General features: G+C 37.4%; 1 protein-coding gene across 1 annotated transcript in view; it reads right to left on the bottom strand.

Moving 5' to 3' along the window:
- VEZT (vezatin, adherens junctions transmembrane protein) overlaps positions 1-25547 on the bottom strand; it is an 83699-nt gene that overhangs the window by 27105 nt on the left and 31047 nt on the right. The window contains exons 3-8 of the mRNA XM_032170934.2: positions 24363-24494; positions 19187-19276; positions 13341-13516; positions 9801-10076; positions 6246-6383; positions 1491-1678 (exon numbers count right to left, since the gene is read on the bottom strand). Coding sequence (XP_032026825.1) covers positions 1491-1678; positions 6246-6383; positions 9801-10076; positions 13341-13516; positions 19187-19276; positions 24363-24494 — 1000 coding nt within the window. The remainder of the gene's footprint in view (positions 1-1490; positions 1679-6245; positions 6384-9800; positions 10077-13340; positions 13517-19186; positions 19277-24362; positions 24495-25547) is intronic.

Here is a 25547-nt window from a genome sequence, read left to right as displayed (position 1 = left end):
AGCCAGGTGTGGAGGCATGTAACTGTAGTCCCAGTTACTCGGGAGGCTGAGGTAGGAGGATCACCTGAGCCTGGGGAGGTTGAGGCTGCAGTGAGCTGTGATTGAGCCACACTGTACTCCAGCCTGGGCGACAGAGTGAGACCCTGTCTCAAAAAAAAAAAAAAAAAAAAATTAAAAGAGAAAGAAAAACAAAAAAAATTTGTTTCCAATGTTGGCTGCTACACTAATGTCATGAACATACTTTGGGTATATTTTTGGTTACTTTCTGAGATAAATCTGTAAGGGCAAATTAAAATTGCCAGAATAAAGCAATTTTGCTTCATACACCTGTATGAAGATTGGTATTCACTACTAAAGTGAACCAGTTCATACTTTCACCATTGGCATGTGAGGTCTCCCTGAATCTTCAGTGATAATGAAATTACCAACTTTCAATATCCTTGGCAAAATGGTCAGCTTATTATTTTTATTTGTGTTCTTTCATTACTAAAATGAAAAATTGTATCATATTTATTGGCCATTTGTATTTCTTCTTTTCTTGTTTTTTATTTTTAGGCTAGTCAAATGAAGCAGCGGGAGTGAAGAAGGTACAAAGAAATCTATAACCGGTTGTGATCAATTCGTTGTAAAATACAACCTCACTGGGACTAGCCTGTGTTTCTTTTTTTGTGAACTGTCAGTTCATGCACCCAACTTATCTTCTATAGGTCTTAGACACTTTAGAGTGCTCTGCATAAAAAAAAAAATTAAAACTCTTTGTTATAAATCATTGTAATTTTTCTTGAGCTTGTTTGCATTTAAAGTTTGCATTATTTGAAGTCAAAAGTTTCCTTTTTTTTTTTTGAGATGGAGCTTTGCTATTGTCACCCAGGCTGGAGTGCAATGGCATGGTCTCAGCTCACTGCGAACTCTGCCTCCCGGGTTCTTCTGCCTCAGCCTCCCATAGGCATGTGACACTGCACCCAGCTAATTTTTGTATTTTTAGTAGAGATGGGGTTTCACCATGTTGGTCAGGCTGGTCTCGAACTCCTGACCTCAGGTGACAGGTGATCCACCCACCTTGGCCTCCCAAAGTGCTGGGATTACAGGCGTGAGCCACCAGGCCAGCCCAAAAGTTTAATTTCTATGTAGCTAAATGTATCCTTTCATGTGGCTTTTGATGTATGAAAAAAAATCTTAAGAATTTTGGAGATAACACATTATCCATGTTTGTTGAAACAAATGGCTAGTTATAAAATCACTCACATTGGCCTCCAATTAAAGTAAATTCACTTATCTCCAAACTCTAAGGCATTTCTTTAAGCATTTTAAGTATTTGGACGTCAAAATCTAAGGATCTCCTCTTCCAATCTTTATTATGCTCTCGGCTCTTAAAGACAGAGTTACAAACATCACCTGTGCATTTATGATGATGGTATGCAGCAAACAATGAATGAGTGGAACAAACGCACCATTTACATTCACAAAGCATAGACACAATCCAAGTGCATCTATTTTTTCTTCAGCCCTTCCCTTCCACAAATGGATTACCTTCAATGCAGGCAGGCTGAAGCCATCTGTAAAGTTATGTGCTTCCTCTTCTGAAATCTGCTCTTCACTAAGTCCAAGGCCCAGCTCTTTAAAAGGCACCACACAGATGTAGTTGGTTACATTGTCACTCTCAGAGTTCAGGGGGTAGGTTAAATTAGGTTAAAGCAATCAACAAAGCCTTTTCATGAAAGCATAAAAGATACAGTGAAATTGTCCTATATCACATTTACTAATCTTTATTCTGAACTTCTGGATGAGGAGATTTATAGCAGTTTTTAAACAAAAATTAATTTTAAATATCTAATATATTAACATAATACCTCAGATATCTTGGATACTTGTGGATACAATTTTTAATGTCTAAAAAATTAACAGTTCAAGTCTTCAAAAGGGTTAAAGTGATACGTTATTTATTTATTTTTTTGAGACAGAGTCTTGCTTTGTCTCCCAGGCTCGAGTGCAGTGGCACCAACCTGGCTCACTGCAACCTCGGCCTTTCAGGTTCAAGCAATTCTCATGTCTCAGCCTCTCGAGTAGCTGGGATTACAGGCATGCACCACCACACCCAGCTGATTTTTGTATTTTTTTCTAGAGATGATGTTTTGCCATGTTGTCCAGGCTGGTCTCGAACTCCTGGCCTCAAGTGATCTGCCTGCTTCAGCCTCCCAAAGTGCTGGGATTACAGGTGTGAGTCACTGCGCTCGGCTCCGTTATTTTTGACACCTACCATTTGTAGCTGTATTGCGCACTTTACTGTGTCATGGTTCAGGGCCCTCACTATGCTATAGTAAATATTCTTTTCCTTTCAGTCTGCGTGCTGCAGGACATTATTAGTTGAACGTTATCTGAAATACACAGACTGATATAAGTGACACCAGGCCTGTTCTATCTAGCTTGTTTGACATAGACTACTGTTAGGTTTCCTCTGCCCCTCATCCTTACAGACACATCAAAATCAACAATGATTTTTCCCTTTAACTGTTTTTCTAAATAATTATTGATCGTCAACCGTCTTTGCATTTCTAGCATATTCCTATTTGGTCATATTATAATAATCTTTTGATACAATCCAATATTAAATTTATAAATATTCCATTTAAACATTTTGTTTCTCCATTTATGAGACGTGTCTATATTCTTTGTAATACAACTGGTTTTTATTCTTTGTAATACAACACGTTTTGGTATTGAGATTACCGTATTTTCATAAATAAAATGATATAGGGAAACTTTCTAAACTTTTCTATAGTCTGAAATTTTTTTAACTACAAAACCATCTGGATCTGGCAGTTAAAAAATTTTAAATTCACTTTGTTTTTGAATAGGTAATATATTCACAGGATTCAAAATTCATGAGGTATTAAGGGATACAGCAAAAACTACTTTCCACCTCTATTCCTTAGCCATGTAGTTCCACTATCCAAATGCAAAGGCAATTCCTTTTACCAGTACTTTCCAAGATTTTTGATGCATACATACATAAGAGCAAATTCAAATATAAATGTGTATCTGGAGATATGTAGGTATATATGCATGCATGTACACAAATACATACATACATATTTATCCCTGTATAAACACACAGTCCCTTTTATGCACAAATTGAAGGATACAATAAATACCAATCCATGCACTTTGTGATTTTTTTCACTTAATATAACTTGGAGATCACATTAGAGCACTAAGAACTCTATCATTGTTTTTTAAAAATAGTTTCATATTTTCCATTGTCTACATATAAACCAGGTGTTTTCTTTTTAAAATTGAGTATTCTTTATCCTATGTCCAATCTCTTCAAGTGTTAAAATTCTTCCTAGGTCAATTTTGCAGATTTTTATTTTGATAAGAAATGAGGCTGGGCTCAGTGGCTCATGCCTATAATAATCCCAGCAATGTGGGATCCCCTGAGCCCAGGTGTTCGAGACCAACCTGGGCAAAATGGTGAAACCCTGTCTCTACAAAATGCAAAAAAATTAGCCAGGTGTGGTAGTGTGTGCCTTGGTTCCAGCGACTTGGGAGGCTAAGGCAGGAGGATTGCATGAGAATGGGGCTACAGTGAGCCATGATCATGCCACCACACTCCAATCTGGGTGACAGAGTGAGACACTGTCTCAAAAGAAACAAAAAGAACCATTTTCCCCTACATGTTCAAAGTTGCTGCTGTGCAGCTGCATATACTATCCCCTTACAGTTATTTTATGTCTTCTATGTCAATGGTTATGACTGTGTTCTCATTACTAATCTTGTATATTTCTGCTCTTTACTTCGATCAGGCAAATAAGGGTTTACATATCTTACTGGTCTTCTCAAAATGATTGGTGGATTCTTTTTTAGTTCAATTTATTAAGGTTTTTTATATGGAGAATATGATCTGGCCCCTGGCTACCTCTGAGTTTCATTTCATACTCTAACCTCCAACTTACTGTGCTCAACTCATGATGGTCTTCTTTCTATACTCCAATCATGCTAAATTCATTCCTGCCACAAGATCTTTCTATTCACTGGTCTATCTAACTGGCATACTCTTCCTCCAGATCTTTCTCAGCATGCAAACCTCAGTTTAAATGCCAGCTCCTCAGAGAGGCCTTCTCTTACCATCTAATAAAAAGCAGCACCCCACCAATCATTCTCTATCCTATTCCCGTTTTTTTTTTTCTTCATAGTAACTATTTTATCTGAAGAATCCCATCTGTCCATTTATTATTTTATGTTTGTTTATTTGAGACAGGCTCTCACTCTGTTGCCCAGGCTGGAATGCAGTGGCTGAAACACAGCTCACTGCAGCCTTGATCTTTTGGGCTCAAGGAATCCTGCTGTCTCAGCCTCCTAAGTAGCTGGGACTGCGGGTGTGTGCCACCATGCAGCTAATTTAAAATAATTTTTTTTTTAAGAGACAAGGTCTCATTATATTGCCCAGGCTGGTCTCAAACTCCTAGGCTCAAGCAATCCTCCTACCTCAGCCTCTGAAAGTGCTGGGGTTACTGGCATGAGCCACTGCACCAAGCCCATATTTTATTGATTATTTCATCTACTAGACGGTAAGCTCCACGAGAATAAGGATCTTGTCTATCTTGTTCACTGCTAGGTCCCCAGTTTCTAGAAAAATGACTGGCACAAAGAACTCACATAATCTGTAGTCTTTGATAGGCTAATCCTCTCACTCCCTACCCTACACTGAACTACAAGCTCCATAAGGCAGGGATCATGTATATTATGTTTACCGCTGTACGTCTAGTGGTTAGCATATTGCCTGGCAGTCTGTCCTCAATAAATATTCACTGAATGACCAACAGTTCACATGCCACACTGTCATATCTCTATTTCTTTCCATATGTTTTTGCTTTCTTCTATCTGGAATGCAGACTCTTATCCTCATGACCAATTTCTATTCATTCTCTGAAGCTCAACTTAGATGTCACCTCCCTGAAAGCATTCTCTGACCCCATAAACTGAGTATGTTGCCCTGCTATGTTGGAAGGCACCCATGGCGCTTATATCATATTATGAATACTGATTTCTCTATTGATCACATTCAAAAGTCTTTAGAAGTAGGTAGTACATATTTTTACTCAGTTTTCCTAGCACCTGGAAGAATGGTTGACCTATAGCAGACTGGCATTTAGGCAATGGAGAATAAAATGGAAAAGTTCTTAATAAAAATTAAAATGCTTTCTCTCCATTTCATATATATGTAAAATTTCCATATATATATAGAGAGAGAGAGAGAGAAAGAGAAAAATGGTTTCAAGTCATAAGTCCTACAGTCAAGACACAACTTCATCCGTTAATAGTTGTATGATACTGCACAAGTCACTTAACCTCTATTTTAGTTTTCTCATAAAATGGAGACAAGAAAATCTAGCTATAAAGGTTTGTATAAGGATATGTTAGAACATAAAGCACCCTGTAATCTTTAAGTATTATATTTATCAGTGCTACAATATCCAGCATTCTGAAGTGGCAAAGCTGTCTTTTTGCCTTCTGTTTAGTCAGGATTTAACTTATCTATATGTCTTTACTAAAATAAAGCTCTTATATGCCTTTATTTTCTGGCTAATATAACTAATTTCCTATTTTAATAAATTTAAGTGACAGACTTATTGTCATGCCGTCTTTGGGTGCTCACTGTATGCTAGATGATGTCTGATCACTTTACATGCATTAACTCATTTGATCCTAACAAAAATCCAATAAGGAAGATGATGTTATTATTGCCATTTTAAACATGACTAAAGCAAGGTATAGAGAGGTTAAGAAACTTGCTTAAAGTCATTTAGGAAGTAACTGATACAGCCAGTGTTTGAACTTAGCCATTCTGCTCCTAGAACCTGTTTTTTTGAAAAGGGAAGGATTTCCAGTTGCCAGTTTATTAACATGCCATGATGCAAATCTGCCATGTTGAGAAATTTGTTTAAAACGTCAGACCTAGCAAAGCCAGGCTCTTTTGACTTCATTCTTTGGATGAGTAAAGGAAGAGACTTCAAGTTTTTTCCTTGTTTAAAAAGCAGCCACACAAGAACAGAACTTTCTTCCTGTCTGTTATTGTCATTCCCCCAGGAATGCATTTCCAGTTTTAACATAGAAGTGATGATGGAAATTAGCTTCAAAATAGGCAATCTCACTTTACAGTAAACTTTCACAGGACACAACTATAATATCTATATTCAGGACTCTAGAAACATTGCTTAGTTTCATATATAAACAGAAAAGGATATTTTTTCAGCATATATAGGGTAGCTAGCCTTGCTGCTTGGAAGTTGGCTCTTAGAGTTCGGTAGACAGCTTTCCGAAGACCGATGAGATGCTGACTTGGATGCTGTCCAGCTTTATTAAATGGGCAAGCAGCACTGACCCTGTCAAGCAAACTTGAAAAGTAAAATGTGATCCAACTGTACAGGTGTCCTAAAGTTTTTGTTTCCTAAATCCACAATTCTATTAAATGTAGAAAACAAATTTCTCTTTCATGATCTTCACTAGAAAATGATTATACATATGTCAACTCAGATCTCATAAAATAGTCATTTCTGTGACTATATATATATATGTATATATAGACAACCACTAAAAAAAGACAAATAAAAAATTAACATCTCAAAGAGCAAAGGCTTCCTCTGATGTAGGGAAACAATGGATTCTGGCTGAGATATAACAGAAATGTAGAAATATTTATTAAGAATTCACATCTTTTTTACATAGACACTATGCTTGCTAACATACATTAAAGAAGAGCTACTTTATATTCAGTTTTCAAAACCTATATCCACAGGAAGTATGAAGACCTTAATTATAAACACTTTTAAATTCTTAATATACATTTACATATGTTCATTACATATGTTCACTGATCATATTTTGGTCACTTGTACAGAAAAAATACTGTATAGAAATACATTCTGTACATTCATAAAAGTAGGGTAAAATTACTTACCCACCTGCTGCCACTGGCACTTACCTACTCAAAATGTAGTAGGGGACGTGGAAAGATAACAGGACCAGTGGCCAACAGGGGAATGCAAGTAGAAAGGCAAAGTAAGGGTTACTGCATAGTAGCATAGCTACTCTCAAAGCTGTTCAAGAGGAAGCACATTTCATGGCACTTCCCATAAGATTAATGGGGAGTACCTAATTTGTAACAATGACATACAATGTATTACATTTCATAACTTATAGTATGCATGAGTAAATACCTGGTTATCGGATAAATTTTTTCTTCTAACCAGTAATCTTTCCCAACAGTAAAACAAAATATTAGCATTTGTAAATTGCTTATACTATAACCACAAAGCTATAAAACAACATACCTAACTCAAAACTTTAAAAATGTTAAACCATACTAAAATGTATTCAGGTATTAAAAATCTATAAAAAGCAAATTTAAAAAAATCTATAAAAAGCAGAGGATGATGACTGACAGGCTTATGTTAAGACAAGGGAATGAAGGCAAAAAAGGTTTCAATTATTTGTGAGAGAGGACAATTTCAGGCAGAAACAAAACAGCATTCATGATTTCAATATATGGCACTACTGCTTGTGGTCCATTTTACTATATCAGTTTTAAAAACTAATTTTGAAAATGTCTAAAAAATTATGATTCAAGACTTATTATTCATTTTTCAAGCCATTATCCAGTTAAATAGAGACAAAGGAAGCACAATTTCTTCCAATACTTCTTCTCTCCGTCTGTCATTTGAATGGGTAGAAGTCATAATCTAGAGGTAAATCATGTCTAACTGGCCCACATTACCTCTGCATGCAAATTCCATGGGGACAGATAAAGTTGGAAAATGACACAAGGCACAGAATCCTCTATACATGCCTAACCATTAGTTGAACACAAAGCCACTTTGTTTAACCAGTAAGTCCTCTCAATAAAATAAAAAGGAACTATTACTTTTTTTTTTTTTTTTTGAAACGGAGTCTCGCTCTGTCGTCCAGGCTGGAGTGCAGTGGCGCGATCTCGGCTCACTGCAAGCTCCACCTCCCGGGTTCACGCCATTCTCCTGCCTCAGCCTCCCAAGTAGCTGGGACTACAGGCGCCCGCTACCACGCCCAGCTAATTTCTTTTTGTATTTTTAGTACAGACGAGGTTTCACCGTGTTAGCCAGGATAGCTACAATCTCCTAACCTCGTGATCTGCCCGCCTCGGCCTCCCAAAGTGCTGGGATTACAGGCGCGAGCCACTGCGCCCGGCCGGAACTATTACTTATTTGAAGCATGATTTTTTTAAACTTTTAAAATTTGACGCTTAAACAACTTAAAAACGTGCTATCCTTTAAGTCAATAAGAAGTAGACTTCAACTAATGGAAGGACAAAAATCAACAGATGCTAAGAACTTTTATACTTTTTTTTTTTTGAGACCAAGTCTGTTGCCCAGCCTAGACAGAATCTGTTGTCTCCAGTTCTGTTGCCCAAACTGGAGTGCAGTGGCATAATCTTGGCTCACTACAGCCTCAACCTCCTGGGGTTTAAGCAATCCTCACGCCTCAGCGTCCCAAGTGGCTAGGACTACAGGTGTGTGCCACCACGTCTGGCTAATTTTTTATTATTTGTAGAGATGGGTTTTGCTAGATTGCCTAGGCTAGTCTTGAACTCCTGGGCTCAAGCGATCCTTATGCCTCGACCTCCCAAAGTGCTGGGATTACAGGTGTGAGCCATTGTGCCTGGCTGACTTTTATACTTTGATTGAGAGGAAAGAGAAATTATAAAATCCATCTTATGTCTTGGGATTGTGTGTAGAACACAAGAGAGTAAAGAACAAGGTAACTACTGGGATTCTTCCATTTCTCTGTTCCATGATTTTTTAGAAACAGTGTTTATCTCAAGATTGTGTACTGTTCTAGAGCAGAACAGAGTGAAAGATGCGATGACTACCAGAGGTTTTTCACTCCCTCTTTTCATGATTTTCTAGATACGACTAATTAAGAGCTATGAATGTTCTTCACCATATGCTTACTTTCTCCCACCTATAGATTGCAAAAGTTATATAGGTTATATAAATTATTAAATATACTAGCACACAACTGTCATCTGTTAGTGTTTGGCAGGTGTCCAGTGTACTGCAAACCGGGTTTAGAATCAGATGGAATGGATATGAATATTTACCATTTATAATTCTATGCCTTTAGTTGTATGCAAAAGTGACTAGCATAGTATATGGAATATAGTTGGTGCTCAATAAATGTAACTGTCCCTTTAATAATAGATTAAGTAGCCAGTATATCCTACAGCTTAATATACTTACAGCTAGACTGGTGAATATTTAATTTCCTGTAAGAATGGAAAACATCACTATTTGCATGATATTCTGAGAGTATCAGTGCTGTAATATCTGCTAATATTTACCTAAACAGTTATTAGTACATGTCAAGAGTTTTCAAAATGCATTTATAGCAGATACGTCTATCATAAAGAAGGCATTTGAAAGGGAGTAATGGGAGCAAGCATTTACTGGGTAACTATTGCACGTCAGGTTCAGTATTAGACACTCTCTATATATTATCTCATATAATCACCTGGTAACATACAGAAATAATCATCATCTCCAAAGTATTTTAGTTCCTCAAAGCAGATAAGCAGAATCATACTACATATTAAATCTAGCACATAATGTATTTATTCCTTCACTTAGCAGTTAACTGACTTTAGTAAGTACTAAAGAGAAAAGCACTTTTTTCTCCTATAAATGCAACATAGAAATGAAAATAGGTAATATTCTCCTTTATGGAGTAGAAAATAATCACTTAAGAAATAAAATAAAAAATGAACTCACAGTGTAAATCCTCTGGAAATCACTTCGGTTTCTTGAATGAGACGTAAAGCTTTTCTCACGAGGTTAGTAAAAGCTCGGCTGTTTGTGGCCATATCTTCCAAATGAACACTGTATTTTTTTAGGGTCACTTGTAGTTTGGCTGTCCTCCATAATCTCAAAGCTCTTATGACCAGATACACAAATAGAATCACTCCCCACACCAGCCAGGAAGACACAATCCACCAAGTGGGAAGCATAACAAGCAAGCTAACGAAGGCAAATAGCATTGAGAGATCCCTGGGAACAAGAAAGGAAGAAAATGATATGCATCAGATTAGAGAAAGAAAGATGAATTACTTTAATCAGTAAAAACAAAATTTAAATTTAGGTTTACTAAATAAATAAAATGCTAGCTTCTTTGTAAAGTATAACTTAAAAATATATGACATTTAAGAAGGTGATGTGAAAGATTTTTAAAATACCTTGCAACTAGACAATAGTGCTTAGGTATTAACATCTGAGCTGATAAGTTTAGGTAAGAAAACAGGTATCTTCTGGAATCAGGTAAAGCTGATTTCACAAAAGAAACTCAAAGAAGTTCTCTGTAGGTGCTGACTGAATGCTGGGCAGAACCAACAAAAGGCCTCTACATTGCCTACATATACAGAATCTGGAGCTAGAAATACCACCCGTTGCCTGCAGGATAAAATCAAATTTCATTAGCTCAGTCTACAAAATCCTTCAGAAGTTGGCCCAGAACATGTCTTGAGTCAGATCAGCATCCCAGCCCTCAACTCCAAGCACTGTAAACCAGAATATCTCTTTCTTCTCTTTCCTTTTTGCCTGGTGTCATCTTACATTTAATACCAAAATCCTATTTGTTCAAACCTTCCTCTGACACCAAGTCTTCTGTGAAGATTTTACCAAAAGCTTGAAATAGTTACTTCTAATTTTAGCCAACCCCTCTTCTGTGACCCCAAAGAAATTGCTACATTTCTCTTTATGACATTAATAAAAATGATAATAAATATAACAATAGGCATCTTCTGAAACCACTTTTAAAAAAATATAAAATATATGGAATTCTTAACCTAAAACGCAAATTAGAGATTTTAAAATCTTATTTTATAGATTTAAAAGTATCTATTTCAGAGATATTATAAATCCCTTTTCCTAAAATCAAACTTTATTTGCATAGAAACACATACTATATCAAGAACATGTACACATTTTTCCAATTAGAAATGATACACACTTGATGAGTAATTGTTTGAATAAAGTCCTCTAATTTTAAATAATAACCATCATTAATTTGGAATATACATACTTACCACAGACCATGATATGGACAAGGTTTGTACTTTTATACTGCTTTAATTGAAATAAAAATATGTACACATTTTTAAATTCATATCAATTACAAGTCTAACAGACTAAAATACATTTTTAAAGCAATGAATGCTTTGGTGAAAATGTGTATATATAAGAAAGAGGGGGCCAGGCACAGTGGCTCATGCCTGTAATCTCAGCACTTTGAGAGGCACAGATGGGAGGACCACTTGAGCCCAGGAGTTCGAGACCAGACTGGGCAATACAGTGGGGCCCCTTCTCTACAAAAAATTTAAAAATTAGCTGAGTGTGGTGGCATGCATCCGTAGTCCCAGCTATTCAGGAGGATGAGGAGGAAGGATCACTTGAGCAGGCTGCAGTAAGCCGAGATCACGCCACTGCACTCCAGCCTAGGTGACAAAGCAGGACCTTGTCTCAAAAAAAAAAAAGAAAAGAAAGAGGGGAGTATAAGGGGGATGTGTCTGAGAATAGCTGAAAAACATCAGCAATATTTGGAAAGAGTTATAATAATCATATTGCAAAGAAAATCACATGCAATTTCTTATTAAATATTTGCCCTGGCCAGGTGCAGGGGCTCGCACCTGTAATCCCAGCACTTTGGGAGGCTGAGGCAGGCAGATCACTTGAGTACAGGAATTCAAGACCAGCCTGGGCAACATGGCAAAACCCTGTCTCTGCAAAAAATACAAAAATTAGCCAGGTGTGGTGGCATGCTCCTATAGTCCCAGGTACTTGGGAGGCTAGGGCGGGAGGATCACTTGAATCTAGGAGGCTGAGGTTGCAGTGAGCCGAGATCACACCACTGTACTCCAGCCTGAGCAACAGAGTGAGACCCTGTCTCAAAAAATAAGTAAACAAATAAATATTTGCCCTAATTTCCTTTAGAATCCTTTACTTTTTAGATAATACTGGTAATACCATAAAGCAGAATCTCATCATATACTTTTATATGTTAATAGTAAACTCTAAAATCATTTATAGGTCTCATAGTTGCTTGATTATATTTGTGGTAAAGGAAACTTAGTAGGGTAGTAAATTCTTAAAACCTATGGTTCCTTCTATCAGCTCCTTAAATTCTCATATTTTTGAAGGACAAGATGCTTTACTTCTTCATGATCATATCTGAGTGATTGCAGAATGAAGCATTTGTCAGTGTGACAGGGAAGACATAAATACAGAACCTTGAGGCCACTGAATGTAACTGCCTATATAACTTGAACAGTTTGAACAGTGATTTAGTGTACTTCTTGATTCATTCCTCCCTTCTATGTCAAATTTAATAAAGTACTTTAACAGGAAGAAGACATCAATAATTTTTTACATATAATCCCTTTTTGCTACACATTCTTTTTTTTTCTTTTAACAGATTATTGCTTGGTACTTCTGCTCTAGACTCAAATAGTTCAAGAGGTTGAAAAGTTTTAGGATGATCTGAATCATCAAATCATGTTCCCTGTGATCTTTTCTCAGCCAACACAGCCAGAATCAACTGCCCACCTCCATGTCCCATCCTATTCTTGGTGTCTCTACAATATAGTTATGATAAAACCTATTAATTATAAAGAAACACAAAGAAGGTTAGGTTTGCATGCACACATGTGAATAGGTGTATGGGTAAAAGAAATTCTTTTTTTTCCCCCTTAGAGACAGGGTCTCGCTTTGTTGCTCAGGCTGGAGGGCAGTGGTGTGATCACGGCTCACTGCACTCTGCAACTGCTGGGCTCAAGCAATCCTCCCCTATCAGTCTCCCAAGGAGCTAGGTCTACAGATACATGCCACCATACCTGAACTCATTTTTTTATGTTTTGTAGAGATGGGGTTTTGCTATGTTGCCCAGGCTGGTCTCAAACTCTTGGCCTTAAGCACTCCTACCACCTCAGCCTCCCAAAGTGTTGGGATTACAGGCATGAGCCACTGCACCTGGCAGAGTAACTTTTTGGCACTTGTTATACCCATTTGCTAGGTTGCTGAGCACAGAACTAATTTTAATGAGTTGGAAGTATATAATAACCAAATTGGATTTTTTTCCCTAGCTTCACTTTAAATAGTATTTATTTTACAAAGGCACTTTTCCCCCCATATTGTTACTTTAATTGTACTCCTAAATGTATGGAATGTTTATGCCTTTACAATGGAGAGCATGATAATGGGTTTCCTCTGCTAATACTCTCTATGTAAGCAGTCAAAGAATAGGTGTTTTCTGGACAGTACCAAATATTAGGGGTTGCCAGGGAGCAAAGTGTTGGAAGGTGTCCATTTTCCTGTTGTTGAGATTGCCCTGCAGACAGGATACTGGGATCAAGTAGCTCAATCAGCTCCACATCCTCTTGTAACAGGACTTCCTGTTGCAGGATGGTATGTAATGAGTCGAGTCGGAATCCAATATCCTTGCCATTAAAATACCAGAAGAGAGGTATTAACACATACATAATATTGCATTAAACGCTAAGCTCCTAATGTACTAATAAAATTTGGTGGTGTTTATTTTCAGAAGATACTTCAAGAAGAAATAACAGTCCAATCTACCTTCAGTATGATAGATGGGTTTTATTTTCAATGTAAATGTGAAACAATAAAGGTTGAGATAGACATTATTGAGCCATCAGATGTAAAATATAAATTTTTAATAACAAGATGTAAAGTAATTACAGATTAACAAACCTGTCTAGTTAAGCCTAATTGATTAAATTGCTAGGGCACAACATGGAAAATATAATCCTATAACATAAAAGATGCTGTCCCTGAAGCTGTAACAATATAGCCAATATTTAAGAATTTTATTAGCAGGATCAAGGCCTCCTAAAAATGGATATTCAGATATTTTAAAATACACTATTAAGGAATGCAATGTAAAATCACACTAACATTTGCATAGCACTTTATAGTTTACAAAATGCCTTCACATATACCAGCTCATTTACTTCTCCCTCTCTTCTTTCTATTCATCTATCAAGGAATATCTTCTATAAGCCAGGCATCAGGCTTGACACTGAAGACACAAAATGAAAAAGATATACAAGTCTCTATTCTTAAAGAGTTCGTAGTTTAATGAAGAGACCCAAAAAGTAAACAGTTGCAATATAACATGCAAAGGAGTGTGATGAAATACACCTAGAGTACTATGAAAATGGCATAGAGGGACCAAGCCTGTAATGAAGTCAGAGAAAGTAAAAGAGGTGAAGCCTGAGCTAAGTTTTAAAGGATAAACAAGAATTGACCAGACAAAGGAGTTGGAGAAGTGGGATGGTACAGGATAAAAGCCTTTCTAATTTGGGGAAGTGTGAGTCATCGATATTAGATGATATTATTAATAGATTGTGCACAGAGTGCACATGGTAGAGAGGTGAGAGATGAGGTAGCACTGTTAGGGCAGACAGGTGAATTCTCACAGTAACCCTGTGATGTACCTTATCATCCTCCTCTCCATTATGTAGGGGAGAACACCAAAGCCCAAAGAGATTAAGTAACTTCCCAGAATTTTGATTTCAAATCCTAAGCATTTGGTAGCTGTGTTTCCCTGCATATAGTCTGCCTCAAAAGAAAATTTAAAGTTGTATTTTGTATTAAATTTAAACAAATAGAGGCCGGGTGCAGTGGCTCACTCCTGTAGTCCCAGCACTTTGGGAGGCCAAGGTGGGCGGATCACCTGAGGTCAGGATTTTGAGACCAGCCTGGCCAAGATGGGGTGAAACCCCATCTCTACTAACATACAAAAATTAGCTGGGCGTGATGGCGCATACCTGTAATCCTGGCTATTTGGGAAGCTGAGGCAGGAGAATCTCTTGAACCCAGGAGGCGAAGGTTGCAGTGAGCCGAGATTGTGCCACTGCACTACAATCTCGGCAACAGAGCAAGATTCCATCTCAAAAAAAATAAAAATAAAAAATAAAAAAAACAAAACCAAACAAACAAATTTAGTACTAGAGTGATCCTACTATATGATCAAAATAAAGAGAATGATGGACAAGGCCATTAGCAATTAAAGTAAAACCCATTAGGTCTAGGGTGTGAAGGCAACAGGTTTGCTCTTCTTAGTTAATTTAATCATTCCCACACCACACATTCCAGGCCTAGCTGATCATAATGGGGACTTCAGCAAGAATGCGGTGAACCATATATCAAACTGAGCCCATGACCTCTTGATCAGGGTTATATGCCACTTTTAGAGAAGAAGATTTTTAATATTAGGTGCATTTAGATATATTTTATTTATCTTCAGTCCAAAAAGAGAGCATCTTCTCAACAGAATGTTGATCTTTCTTTTAGCCTGATGTGGCTTTTTTTTTTTTTTTTTTTTTTACCATCTACTGACACACTCTGCATGTACCTCTGCAGCACTTTTATGTTTCATATTTGAACAATTGCCTCTTCTCTCTTCCTACAATTCTGATTCTAACATTAGGAACCACTTAATTGACATCCCACCCCACTTTCATAAAAACAGCAACACAACTCACTTTATATTATTGTTCAGAGGGGAGAAAAAAGGAGCGCAGGAGATGGGGCATGGTAGCTTTTTGAGTAATCTCTGAAATTGATCTTACTATTTGGTTCCCCAATTAGACACAGCCATATTCAATGCAAGTATTAAAAATCAAACTTTTGCTACAAAAGCTTTAGACCATACCTTTTATGAGACTTCTATGTACCTATATAAGGTAAGTTTGAAGAAGCCTAACTAGTTGAAGGCTAAAGCTGACAGAGAGTGGAAAAGCCAGTAATATTCAATGGGAGTGCTCTCTCTTCACAGATATTCTGCTGAATCAGTTACTCACTTTCTTTAACACCATTCCCTGGCATCAGACTTATGTGTAAAACTGGGATAATACCTCCCCAAAACCAACGTGCTTAGAGGAAGCATTAATAGCATTAGGAATATCTGATTTAAGAATGTGACAAACCGACTGGGCACTGTGGTTCACCCCTGTAATCCCAGCACTTTGGGAGGCTAAGGTGGGCAGATCACTTGAGGCCAAGAGTTCAAGATCAGCATGGCCAACATAGTGAAACCCCATCTCTACTAAAAATACAGATATTAGCCAGGTTTGGTGGCGTGCACCTGTAGTCCCAGCTACTTGTGAGGCTGAGGCACAAGAATTGCTTGAGCCTGGGAGGCAGAGGTTGCAGTGAGCCGAGATGGTGCCACTGCACTGCAGCCTGAATAATAGAAGGAGATTCTGTCTCAAAAAAAAAAAAAAAAAAAAAAAAAGTGATCAACCAACAACCTACAATCATCTACGCATACAAATAAACTTGAAAGGCACCAAGACACTCCAAATTAACTAAAACAGTGTTATCTTAGTGGTTAGATTGCCTCACACAGAGGAAAAACTTGAACTATATTCTGATTATTATAACTTTAAATTGAATCACATTAATGAATTAAGTTTCTTTCTTAAGGATAAAATGTAAAATTATGTATTACTCTTTGATTGTAAAAATAAGAACTGCAGAAAACATGTTAACTGTGTTACAAGGTAACAATCAAACTACCAGAAAAATTGACACCTGCAAATTAAGAAACATGTCATGACAGTCCTATTTGGACTGGGAAGCCCAGATCCAGGTCTCAAACAAATGAAGAAACTGAAAAGATGCTAATTCTGATCGATTTAAGTATTAGCAGGTATCACCTGCATGGCTGGAGGCTCTATGCTCCTGGGATGTGTACTATGTAAACTTTGGCACATTTTCAACAAGTCTGAGTGCCAAGACTTAGTGTCTAGCTTTATATCCTTGCTCCACAACTTAAGCATATTAATAAGCTCTCTGTGCCAGTTTCCTCTTTGGCAAAAGTGGGATAATAACAGTAGCTACTTCATAGGGTTGTTATGAGGATTAAATAAGTCAATATCTATAAAATACCAAGAAGAATGGCTCATAGTAAGCACTGTATGTTAGCCATTACGGTTGTCACTATCTATGCAATAATTAAAACAATAAAGAAAAGCACATGTTGGATATATTACAATACAAAAACTTATAGAACACAATGTAACTATTACTAGGTTGATGCAGAAAATAAGAGATACAATAGGCTGAAGTTTTGGGAAAGCTTTGAGAAAAAGCTAGGAGTGCTTATTGAGAAGATTCTAATGGATCAAGAAAAAAAAACAAAACAGAAAGAATTCCATCACAGTATAAGAGCACAAACATAGACATACAGAATAAGTATGGAATAAAGGAAAATGAAGACTGGGTTCATTGATACAAATACTGGTGGACAAAGCTGCAAAGGTAGGTTAGGGCCAAATTATGCAGACTCTTTAGTGCTGACGTGACAAATTTGGACTTGATTTGATTGATAAAGATCTTTCCAGGATCTTAATAGGGAAGTGGCATGAGAAAGTACTTAGGAATTCCTTTCTGCATGGATGAAATGAAAGGTTATGAGAAGGCACAGATAAAAAATTAAGAGATTTTGATTTCTTTTTCCTTAGGGATGGAGAAGGGAACTTATTCATGTGTCAGTATTCTTCAAAGATCTTAATCACTTTGGATATCATGGGACTTTTGATACAAGGATCAAATAAGATAACACGTGTGAAAGCACTTTATAGGCTAAAAAGTGCTATTACCACTACCATCATGGTTGCTATAAAGGATTTTTTTTAATTCTTAAGACAAGTACTATAAAAATGAACAATAGTAAAATGTTCAGATATCACAGAGCAATTGCCAATATTCTTACAAAAGAAATGAGGGCCTGCTTCAATATCTTCATAGCTAACAACATTTTAAATACGTCACAATCAAGGGGAAAAAGTCAAGCAATCTCACGCCAAAAGCCAACTTGGCAATTTCTTGTTCCATTACTAGTAAACTAATCCTTAGGTATGTATTCTTATAGTTCTCCATAATATAGGCACAAAAGGGATGCATACAGAAGCTGGCACTGTATAGTAAAACATCACATGAAACATGTGGCCAGTGACACAGAATCAAGAATGAAAAGACCAGGCCTAGGCAGACTATGATTAAATCACAGAAAAATGTATATGGATCCATATACCTTACCACAGTCCTAGTATCACTGAAGAATGAGATGGCTCCACCTGGATAAAAATGGCATTATATGTAGACGATAAGACACTTCATTGACCTTCTCAACACACCTTCAACAAAGATGAAACCCTGAACAAAGAACTTGACAATTTGGATTGCTAAAAAGTAATTTTAGTCAGCCAAAAAATAATAATACTTGAGCTAGAGAGGTCATATGTTATAGCAGAAAGAGCATGGCTTTGGAACCAAGAGACCTGGGTTCAAATTCTGGCTCTATCACTTTCTAGCTGAACATTTTTAGACAATTCACTCAGTAAGTTATTAAAACAAACTGAATTGTCTGAACCTTGGTTTTCTCATTACTGAAGTAGACTAAATCCTATAGTGGTGTTTAGATTACCAAATCAAAATGTGAAAGCACTTTGTAAACAATCTCTTTACAAATGTTAATTTATAAGAATGATAATTCTTAAGGTCACAGGCCAGCAGAGATCCTGAAACCTGCTTACGTAACTACATTACTCCTTCTGGGAGCCATGAGAACCACATAACTTGAATTTTTAGGCTATACTCCCTGGATTTTGTATTGTTAGGACGTCAGAAGGTTGAAGTATTTCTCCTCTGGAGTTCTGTTACAGCAGAGAGTAGAAAAAAACAAAGCCTCACAAAAATCACAAAGACCTTTCAGGTTGACTGTTTCGAGTCTTTGGGAAATTCTGTGATTTAACAGATTGAATTGATCCCACTAATGACATATTCCTTTACCTATAGAGAGGAATACCTGTCAATGGAGGAAGAGGGCAATAGTAAATTAGTGATCTAACAAATAAAGTTTCAATAACTATCAGAATTTCCATTCTGAGTGGCTAATAACCTCTTTAAAAGCTATAAACAATACCAGTAAGACTGAATTAAAAGATCCTGAGTTACTGCAGAATCTCTAGTAAAAATCAAGTACTGCCCAAACTGATAGCAAAACAAATTCTGATTCACCAATTATTTCACTAATAACCTAGAACCCTGAAAAGTGGCAAAAAGAAGTGACCACTTACCAACTTGTGAAGTAAGTCGTCTTTCTTATTGCACTGAGAAAAAAAAATCCAACTTTTGATGGTTTCAGCCACTTTTAACAGGATACCTTGCTGAAGGAAATGAATGACATTGTATAGGATTATTAAAGCATACCCAAACAGCAGAAAAGCTTCAAATTACTTACCTCCAATCAATGAGAATTTATATCAGAAAAGGGAGAAAAAAATTGTCCAGGTTATATACCTTGTCAATATGTCTCACCCTCCTTATTAGTTCCTAAATTTTGTTGCATATCAGGATCACCTGGAGATTTTAGTTAGAAACATATTCTTGGGCGCCCAAACTAAAGATTCTGATTCAATACATGTGAAATGAGGCCTGAAAATCTGATTTTTAAAGAGCAGGCAGAAGTCATTCTGAAGCAGCCCATTAATCCTGGGAAAACTATGTACTATGTCAATACGATGATAGTATTTATTTCAGAAAGAAAAATCACAGGGTGGTTACAAGTTCTCAAATATTAAGACCATTTCATTCCACAATACTAAGTCAAAAAGATACTTTGACCATTTTAGAAAAACTGTCATATATTGATAAAAAAGCTTTACTACTGAATCAACCAAAAATTCAATTTACCTTAATAGCCCATTCCTTGAGCATGCCAGTAAGTGCAGTTTATATTCATTGAGTGATTACTATATCCCAGGTACTGCAAAGGGTCATGGGAAAAAAGATAAATACATATAACTATTGTTTTCAAGAACTTAGTATAGAAGAAGAGACAATATAAAGAATTACAATCAATGTAAAGTCTGAAAAAGTATTGGAAAAGAGGAGTTCAGAGAGGAGCTAACACTGGAGCTCAGTCCTAACGGATGAGTAGGAATTCAACAAAGAAGAGATGAACGAGCCGGGCACGGTGGCTCATGCCTGTAATCCCAGCACTTTGGGAGGCTGAGGAGGGCGGAGTACCTGAGGTCGGGGGTTCGAGACCAGCCTGACCAACATGGAGAAACCTCATCTCTATGAAAAATACAAAATTAGCCGGGCATGGTGGTGCATGCCTGTAATCCCAGCTACTCGGGAGGCTGAGGCAGGCGAATCACTTGAACCTGGGAGGCAGAGGTTGTGGTGAGATCGCACCATTGCACTCCAGCCTGGGTGACAAGAGCGAAACTGCGTCTCAAAAAAAAAAAAAAGGAGAATAACACTTCAGTCAAGGGAAGAGGATGAAGGAAAGAGCCATGAAAGCACATGCCACAGGGATGGTGGCGCACTCCAGGACAGTTATGACCCAAGGGAAGAAGGGATTAGTATGGAAGTTAAAAAGGTACACTGAGATAGGTTTTAAAGGATCTTAGTCTTACACACCATAATAGTATGAACATTATCCTGTAGGTTGTGAGGAGCTACCAAAGATTTTTATGCAAGGAAGCGAAACAATAAAGAAAAATAATTGGCAATAGTACAGAGGCTAAACTGGCAGGGTATGATTGTAGACAAGAAGCATGATTAAGAGGATATTCAAGGCTGGGGGCGGTGGCTCCCGCCTGTAATCCCAGCACTTTGGGAGGCCGAGGTGGGTGGATCACAAGGTCAGGAGTTCAAGACCAGCCTGGCCAACATAGTGAAACGCCGTCTCTACTAAAAATACAAAAAATTAGGTGGGCGTGGTGGCAGACACCTATAATCCCAGCTACTCAGGAGGCTGAGGCAGGAGAATCGCTTGCACCCGGGAGGTGGAGGTTGCAGTGAGCTGAGATTGCACTACTGCACTCAAGCCTGGGCGACAGTGCAAGACTCCATCTCAAAAAAGGAAGAAGAAAATTAATCACCCAGCTAAATAACAATAAAGGCCTTTAAATTAGGTAATGAGTACAAAAATGATCATGAAATAAGAGTTAGATTTAAGAGACACAGAAGCTGACTTGATGTATCACTTGATGACCAAGACTATGTCAGCGCGATTGGAAATGGTATGGTAACTGAGAGGGTGGTGATTTGGGACTATTAAAATGAACATTTTTTTTTTTTTTTAAATGAACATTTTTTGTTTGTTTGTTTTGGGGGTGTCTGAGGGGGTGGTGATTTGGGACTATTAAAAAGAACATTTTTTGTTTGTTTTGGGGGTGTCTGAGGAAGTCCTATTTTAGACAAGTTGAATCCGAGCTTTGTGGGGCACATGTAGATGAAAATGTCTAACAAGCATCTGGAACTCAGCAAAGCCTGGAGAATGGACATAAGTGGCAAGAAAGTAGATGAGATCCCCAGAGAAGACATCAAGCCAACAAGAAGCCTGCTGCTAAAACTCTATGGAATGAATTTAAGAATAATCACAGGAAAAGAAACCAGAAAAAGAGACAGAATGAATATTCATAGTAAGAATATCAGGGCAGACTACTTAACTACTAACAAGCATATGCAAAAATAAAGTTGAAAAAGAGAGGGCAATTAATACTAAGGATGGTTTCATTAAGAACTCATAGAAAAATGGCTTTTCAGAGGAAATAATTGATACTTCATTCCTTGAACAGAATTTTGGGAGCAATTCTAAACATACATTCCCTGACAATGAGCTAAACAACACAACAAGTTTTCTAAAATTTAGCTCTCCCCAAATTAGGAAAAAAATTGGTCAGGCATGGTGGCTCACGCCTGTAATCCCAGCAGTTTGGGAGGCCAAGGTAGGCAGATCACTTGAGGTTAGGAGTTCAAGACCAGCCTGGCCAATAAGGTAAAACCCCATCTCTACTAAAAATACAAAACTTGGCTGGGCGTGGTGGCCTGTGCCTGTAATCCCAGCTACCTGGGAAGCTGAGGCAGGAGAACTGCTTGAACCTGGGAGATGGAGGTTGCAGTGAACCAAGACTGCATCACTGCCCTCCAGCCTGGGTGGCAGAGTGAGACTCCATCTCAAAAAAAAAAAAGAACTTCATTTTAGAAAAATATAGATCCTACAGTTAAAAACTTGTCTTAGAAATGTGCAATATGGCTGGGTGTGGTGGCTCACATCTGTAAGGCCAAGATAGGAGGATTGCTTGAAGTCAGGAGTTTGAGACCAACCTGGGCAACATAGTGAGTGGCAATTTTTAAATCTCTACAAAAAATAAAGAAGAAAATTAGCTGGGCATGGTGGCACATGTCTGTGGTCCCAGGTACTTGGGAGGCAGAGGTGGAAGGATCACTTGGGCCCAGGAAGTGAAGCCTGCAGTGAATTGTAATCACATCACTGCACTCCAGCCTGGGTGATAGGGGAAGACCCTATCTCAAATAAATAAATAAATAAAATGAAGACAAAACAAACTTTCTAGACATATGATAATTTTTTTGAGATGGGGTCTTGCTATGTTGCCCTGGCTGGTCTCCAACACTTGGGCTCAAGTGGTCCTTCTGCCTCAGCCTCCCAAAGTGCTGGGATTATAGACATGAGCCATTGTGCCCAGCCTGGTAATTTTTTAAAACAACCTCTGGCTATGCTTTTTATTGTTCCTCAATTTCTGAGGGGATTCAATTTTAAACTCTTACTTGACTTATTTATAAACTAGCAACAACATTTCTATATATAAAAATACTTGTCATAAATGACAATAATACCTATAAAACTCAAGTTTGTATCAAAACAAAACAAAACAAAAAATTAGAGGCCAATGAGCACCTGCTGCTCTAAGACTATCCCCTGGCCATTCTTTGTTTTGTGTTGCCAAGTAACTTCAAATCCAAGCTTATTAAATAGCCTATTATATACAAACTGCTTCCCAGGAACATTCACACTTAAAAGGGGCACAGGGAAGAAATGGTATAAATGGAGGACTAGGAAAACTGGTTCTGATCCATGTGACCTCTAACTCTCCTAACTCTCACCTTCTGGGTGTTAGTCAAAAAATTCTCTAGTGTTTACTTGACTATTACAAATGGGCCAGCTTGGTTACCTCACATTTTAGGTGTCTTTGTAAGAAGATTGGGGAAAGGATCCTTCTGCCAATTCATACTTTCCCCGTAAATGACTAATTGAAAGTTTAAATGCTCCTCTCAATAGTGATAAAACACTGATTAAACTAGAATGCTCAAGGAATGAGGAAATTTGATTATATTTTTTCTATTAAATTGCAATTCCTTTGGTTAAAACTAAAATATACTAGACATGTAGACAGAGGTTAAGAACATAAACTCTGGGAGTAAACAACAGGTTCTAATCCCAACTCTACCTCTTACAAGCTAAGTAACCTATGATAATTTATAATCTTCCTATGCTTCAGCTGTCTCATCTAAAAATAGAGTAAATTTCTTTTTTTTTTTTTTGAGGCAGAGTTTTGCTCTTGTTGCCCAGGCTGGAGTGCAATGGCACGATCTTGGTTCACTGCCACCTCCGCCTCTCAGGTTCAAGCGATTCTCCTGCCTCAGCCTCCCGAGTAGCTGGGATTACAGGTGCCCGCCACCACGCCCAGCTAATTTTTCCATTTTTAGTAAAGACAGGGTTTCACCATGTTGGCCAGGCTGGTCTTGAACTCCTGACCTCAGGTGATCCACTTGCCTTGACCTCCCAAAGTGCTGGGATTACAGGCGTGAGCCACAGTGTCTGGCCCATACATTTCTTATTTTAATAAACATGGCTAGCAGGACATAAATAAATCCAGAAAATGCATTTTGTAGAACATAACTAATGGAGATTTTTCTAGTATCTCAGCCTCACAATGCTGGACATTGACTACGAGATATTTACTGTATAAAAGTATTTAATTCTATAGGTAAAAAAGGCACCAGAAGTTATACTCACTCCATTATCTACCCCTGAAACTGTGTTTAAGAAATATCAATTTGCTTTCTTGTAATTCATGCTGTTTTTTAAAAAAAAAGATTTAAAGAGAAAAATCCTGTTAGTAGAGGATTCCTATTAGTTGTGCTCTCATTAAAGTTTTAGTATATTTTTTTCGGTTCTGTTTGGATAGCATCAATATTTAAATAAGTAATGTATTTTAATTCTCTACCAAATTATTTCCTCACTGGATATAAATTACCTACAAAATATTCCAAAGCTGTAAGGATTCATGTTTATCTAACAGAAAGTTTTGTACTATTGATGAAATAAATAGTCTTACCAGTGTGAGGGAGGATATGGAAGTGCTTAAGAAGTATCTGAATAGCCAGTAAGGTAAAGTGCAAAAGATTGAGCCAGAAAGAATGAGCATGCTTTCTTACTTTTGGTAGGACTCTTGTAGAAGGCTTTTGTTGTCCCTCTGTTGTGCATTTTTCTGTTTTTGGTGACAAAGAAGAACATATTTCAAAGTCTGTGTGTCCCAGATCCTGTAAGTATTGGTAAAGCGGGGAATTCTGAAAAAGACATAAAATAAAGCAAATTTCAAGATCATTACTATTTCAAAAGTTTCGGGGGCCAAACTTAATACCAGACTTCACTATTGTGACCAGTATATCCAAATTCTTTAAGGTTTCTTCTATAAGAACTGAATTATCTGTTATAATACAATGCCATTTAATACAAACAAATCAACAAACAATTCAACAGAGGAACCCAAAAAAGGAAAAACTCTAAATAAAACACACAGATTTTTTTTTTCGAGTGAGTACCAGCAAGACAGAATGAATTTAGGAATATAAATACATTGTTAAGCAATTTCATTGCCTCAAATTTTATAGTCTTAGAGTAGACTGCTTCAAAATAGCCAATGTTATAGATAACTCAAACGACAATGTTATTACTCAAAGCCAAGAAGAATTAAACAATGATTATATTGTATGAATTATAATATTTTTATCATCTCATCATATTCCTTAATTCATTCAAGCACAAATACGTATTATCTAGCATATGCTCAGCACTGTGAACAAACTTAAAACTCTTCAAGAATGTTACCTTAGATAAGCTATATCTTACATACGTGCATATGACAAATAGGACACAGTATGGCTAACAAAAGCATTAGAACACAGAGGTTAAGAATACAATCTGCTGGGCACAGTGGCTCACGCCTGTAATCCTAGCACTTTGGGAGGACAAGGTGGGTGGATCATCTGAGGTGAGGAGTTTCAGACCAGCCTGGCCAACATGGTGAAACACTGACTCTACTAAAAATATAAAAATTAGCCAGGCATGAAGGCGTGTGCCTGTAATCCCATCTACTCGGGAGGCTGAGACAGGAGAATCGCTTGAACCCAGGAGGCAAAGGTTGCAGTGAGTCGAGATCACGCCACTGCACTCCAGCCTGGGTGACAAGAGCAAAACTCCATCTCAAAACAAACAAACAAACAAACAAAAACCAATCTACAGATTCAAATCCCAACTCTGCCTCTTACTAGCTAAGTAACCAGGAAATTTATAATCCTTTAGTGCATCAGCTGTCTCATCTAAAAATAGCAGTAATAGCA

The sequence above is a fragment of the Hylobates moloch genome, unplaced genomic scaffold, assembly GCF_009828535.3.
Source record: "Hylobates moloch isolate HMO894 unplaced genomic scaffold, HMol_V3 SCAFFOLD_12, whole genome shotgun sequence".
NCBI classification, from domain to species: Eukaryota; Metazoa; Chordata; class Mammalia; order Primates; family Hylobatidae; genus Hylobates; species Hylobates moloch.
This window is presented reverse-complemented; position numbering and strand designations above follow the sequence as displayed.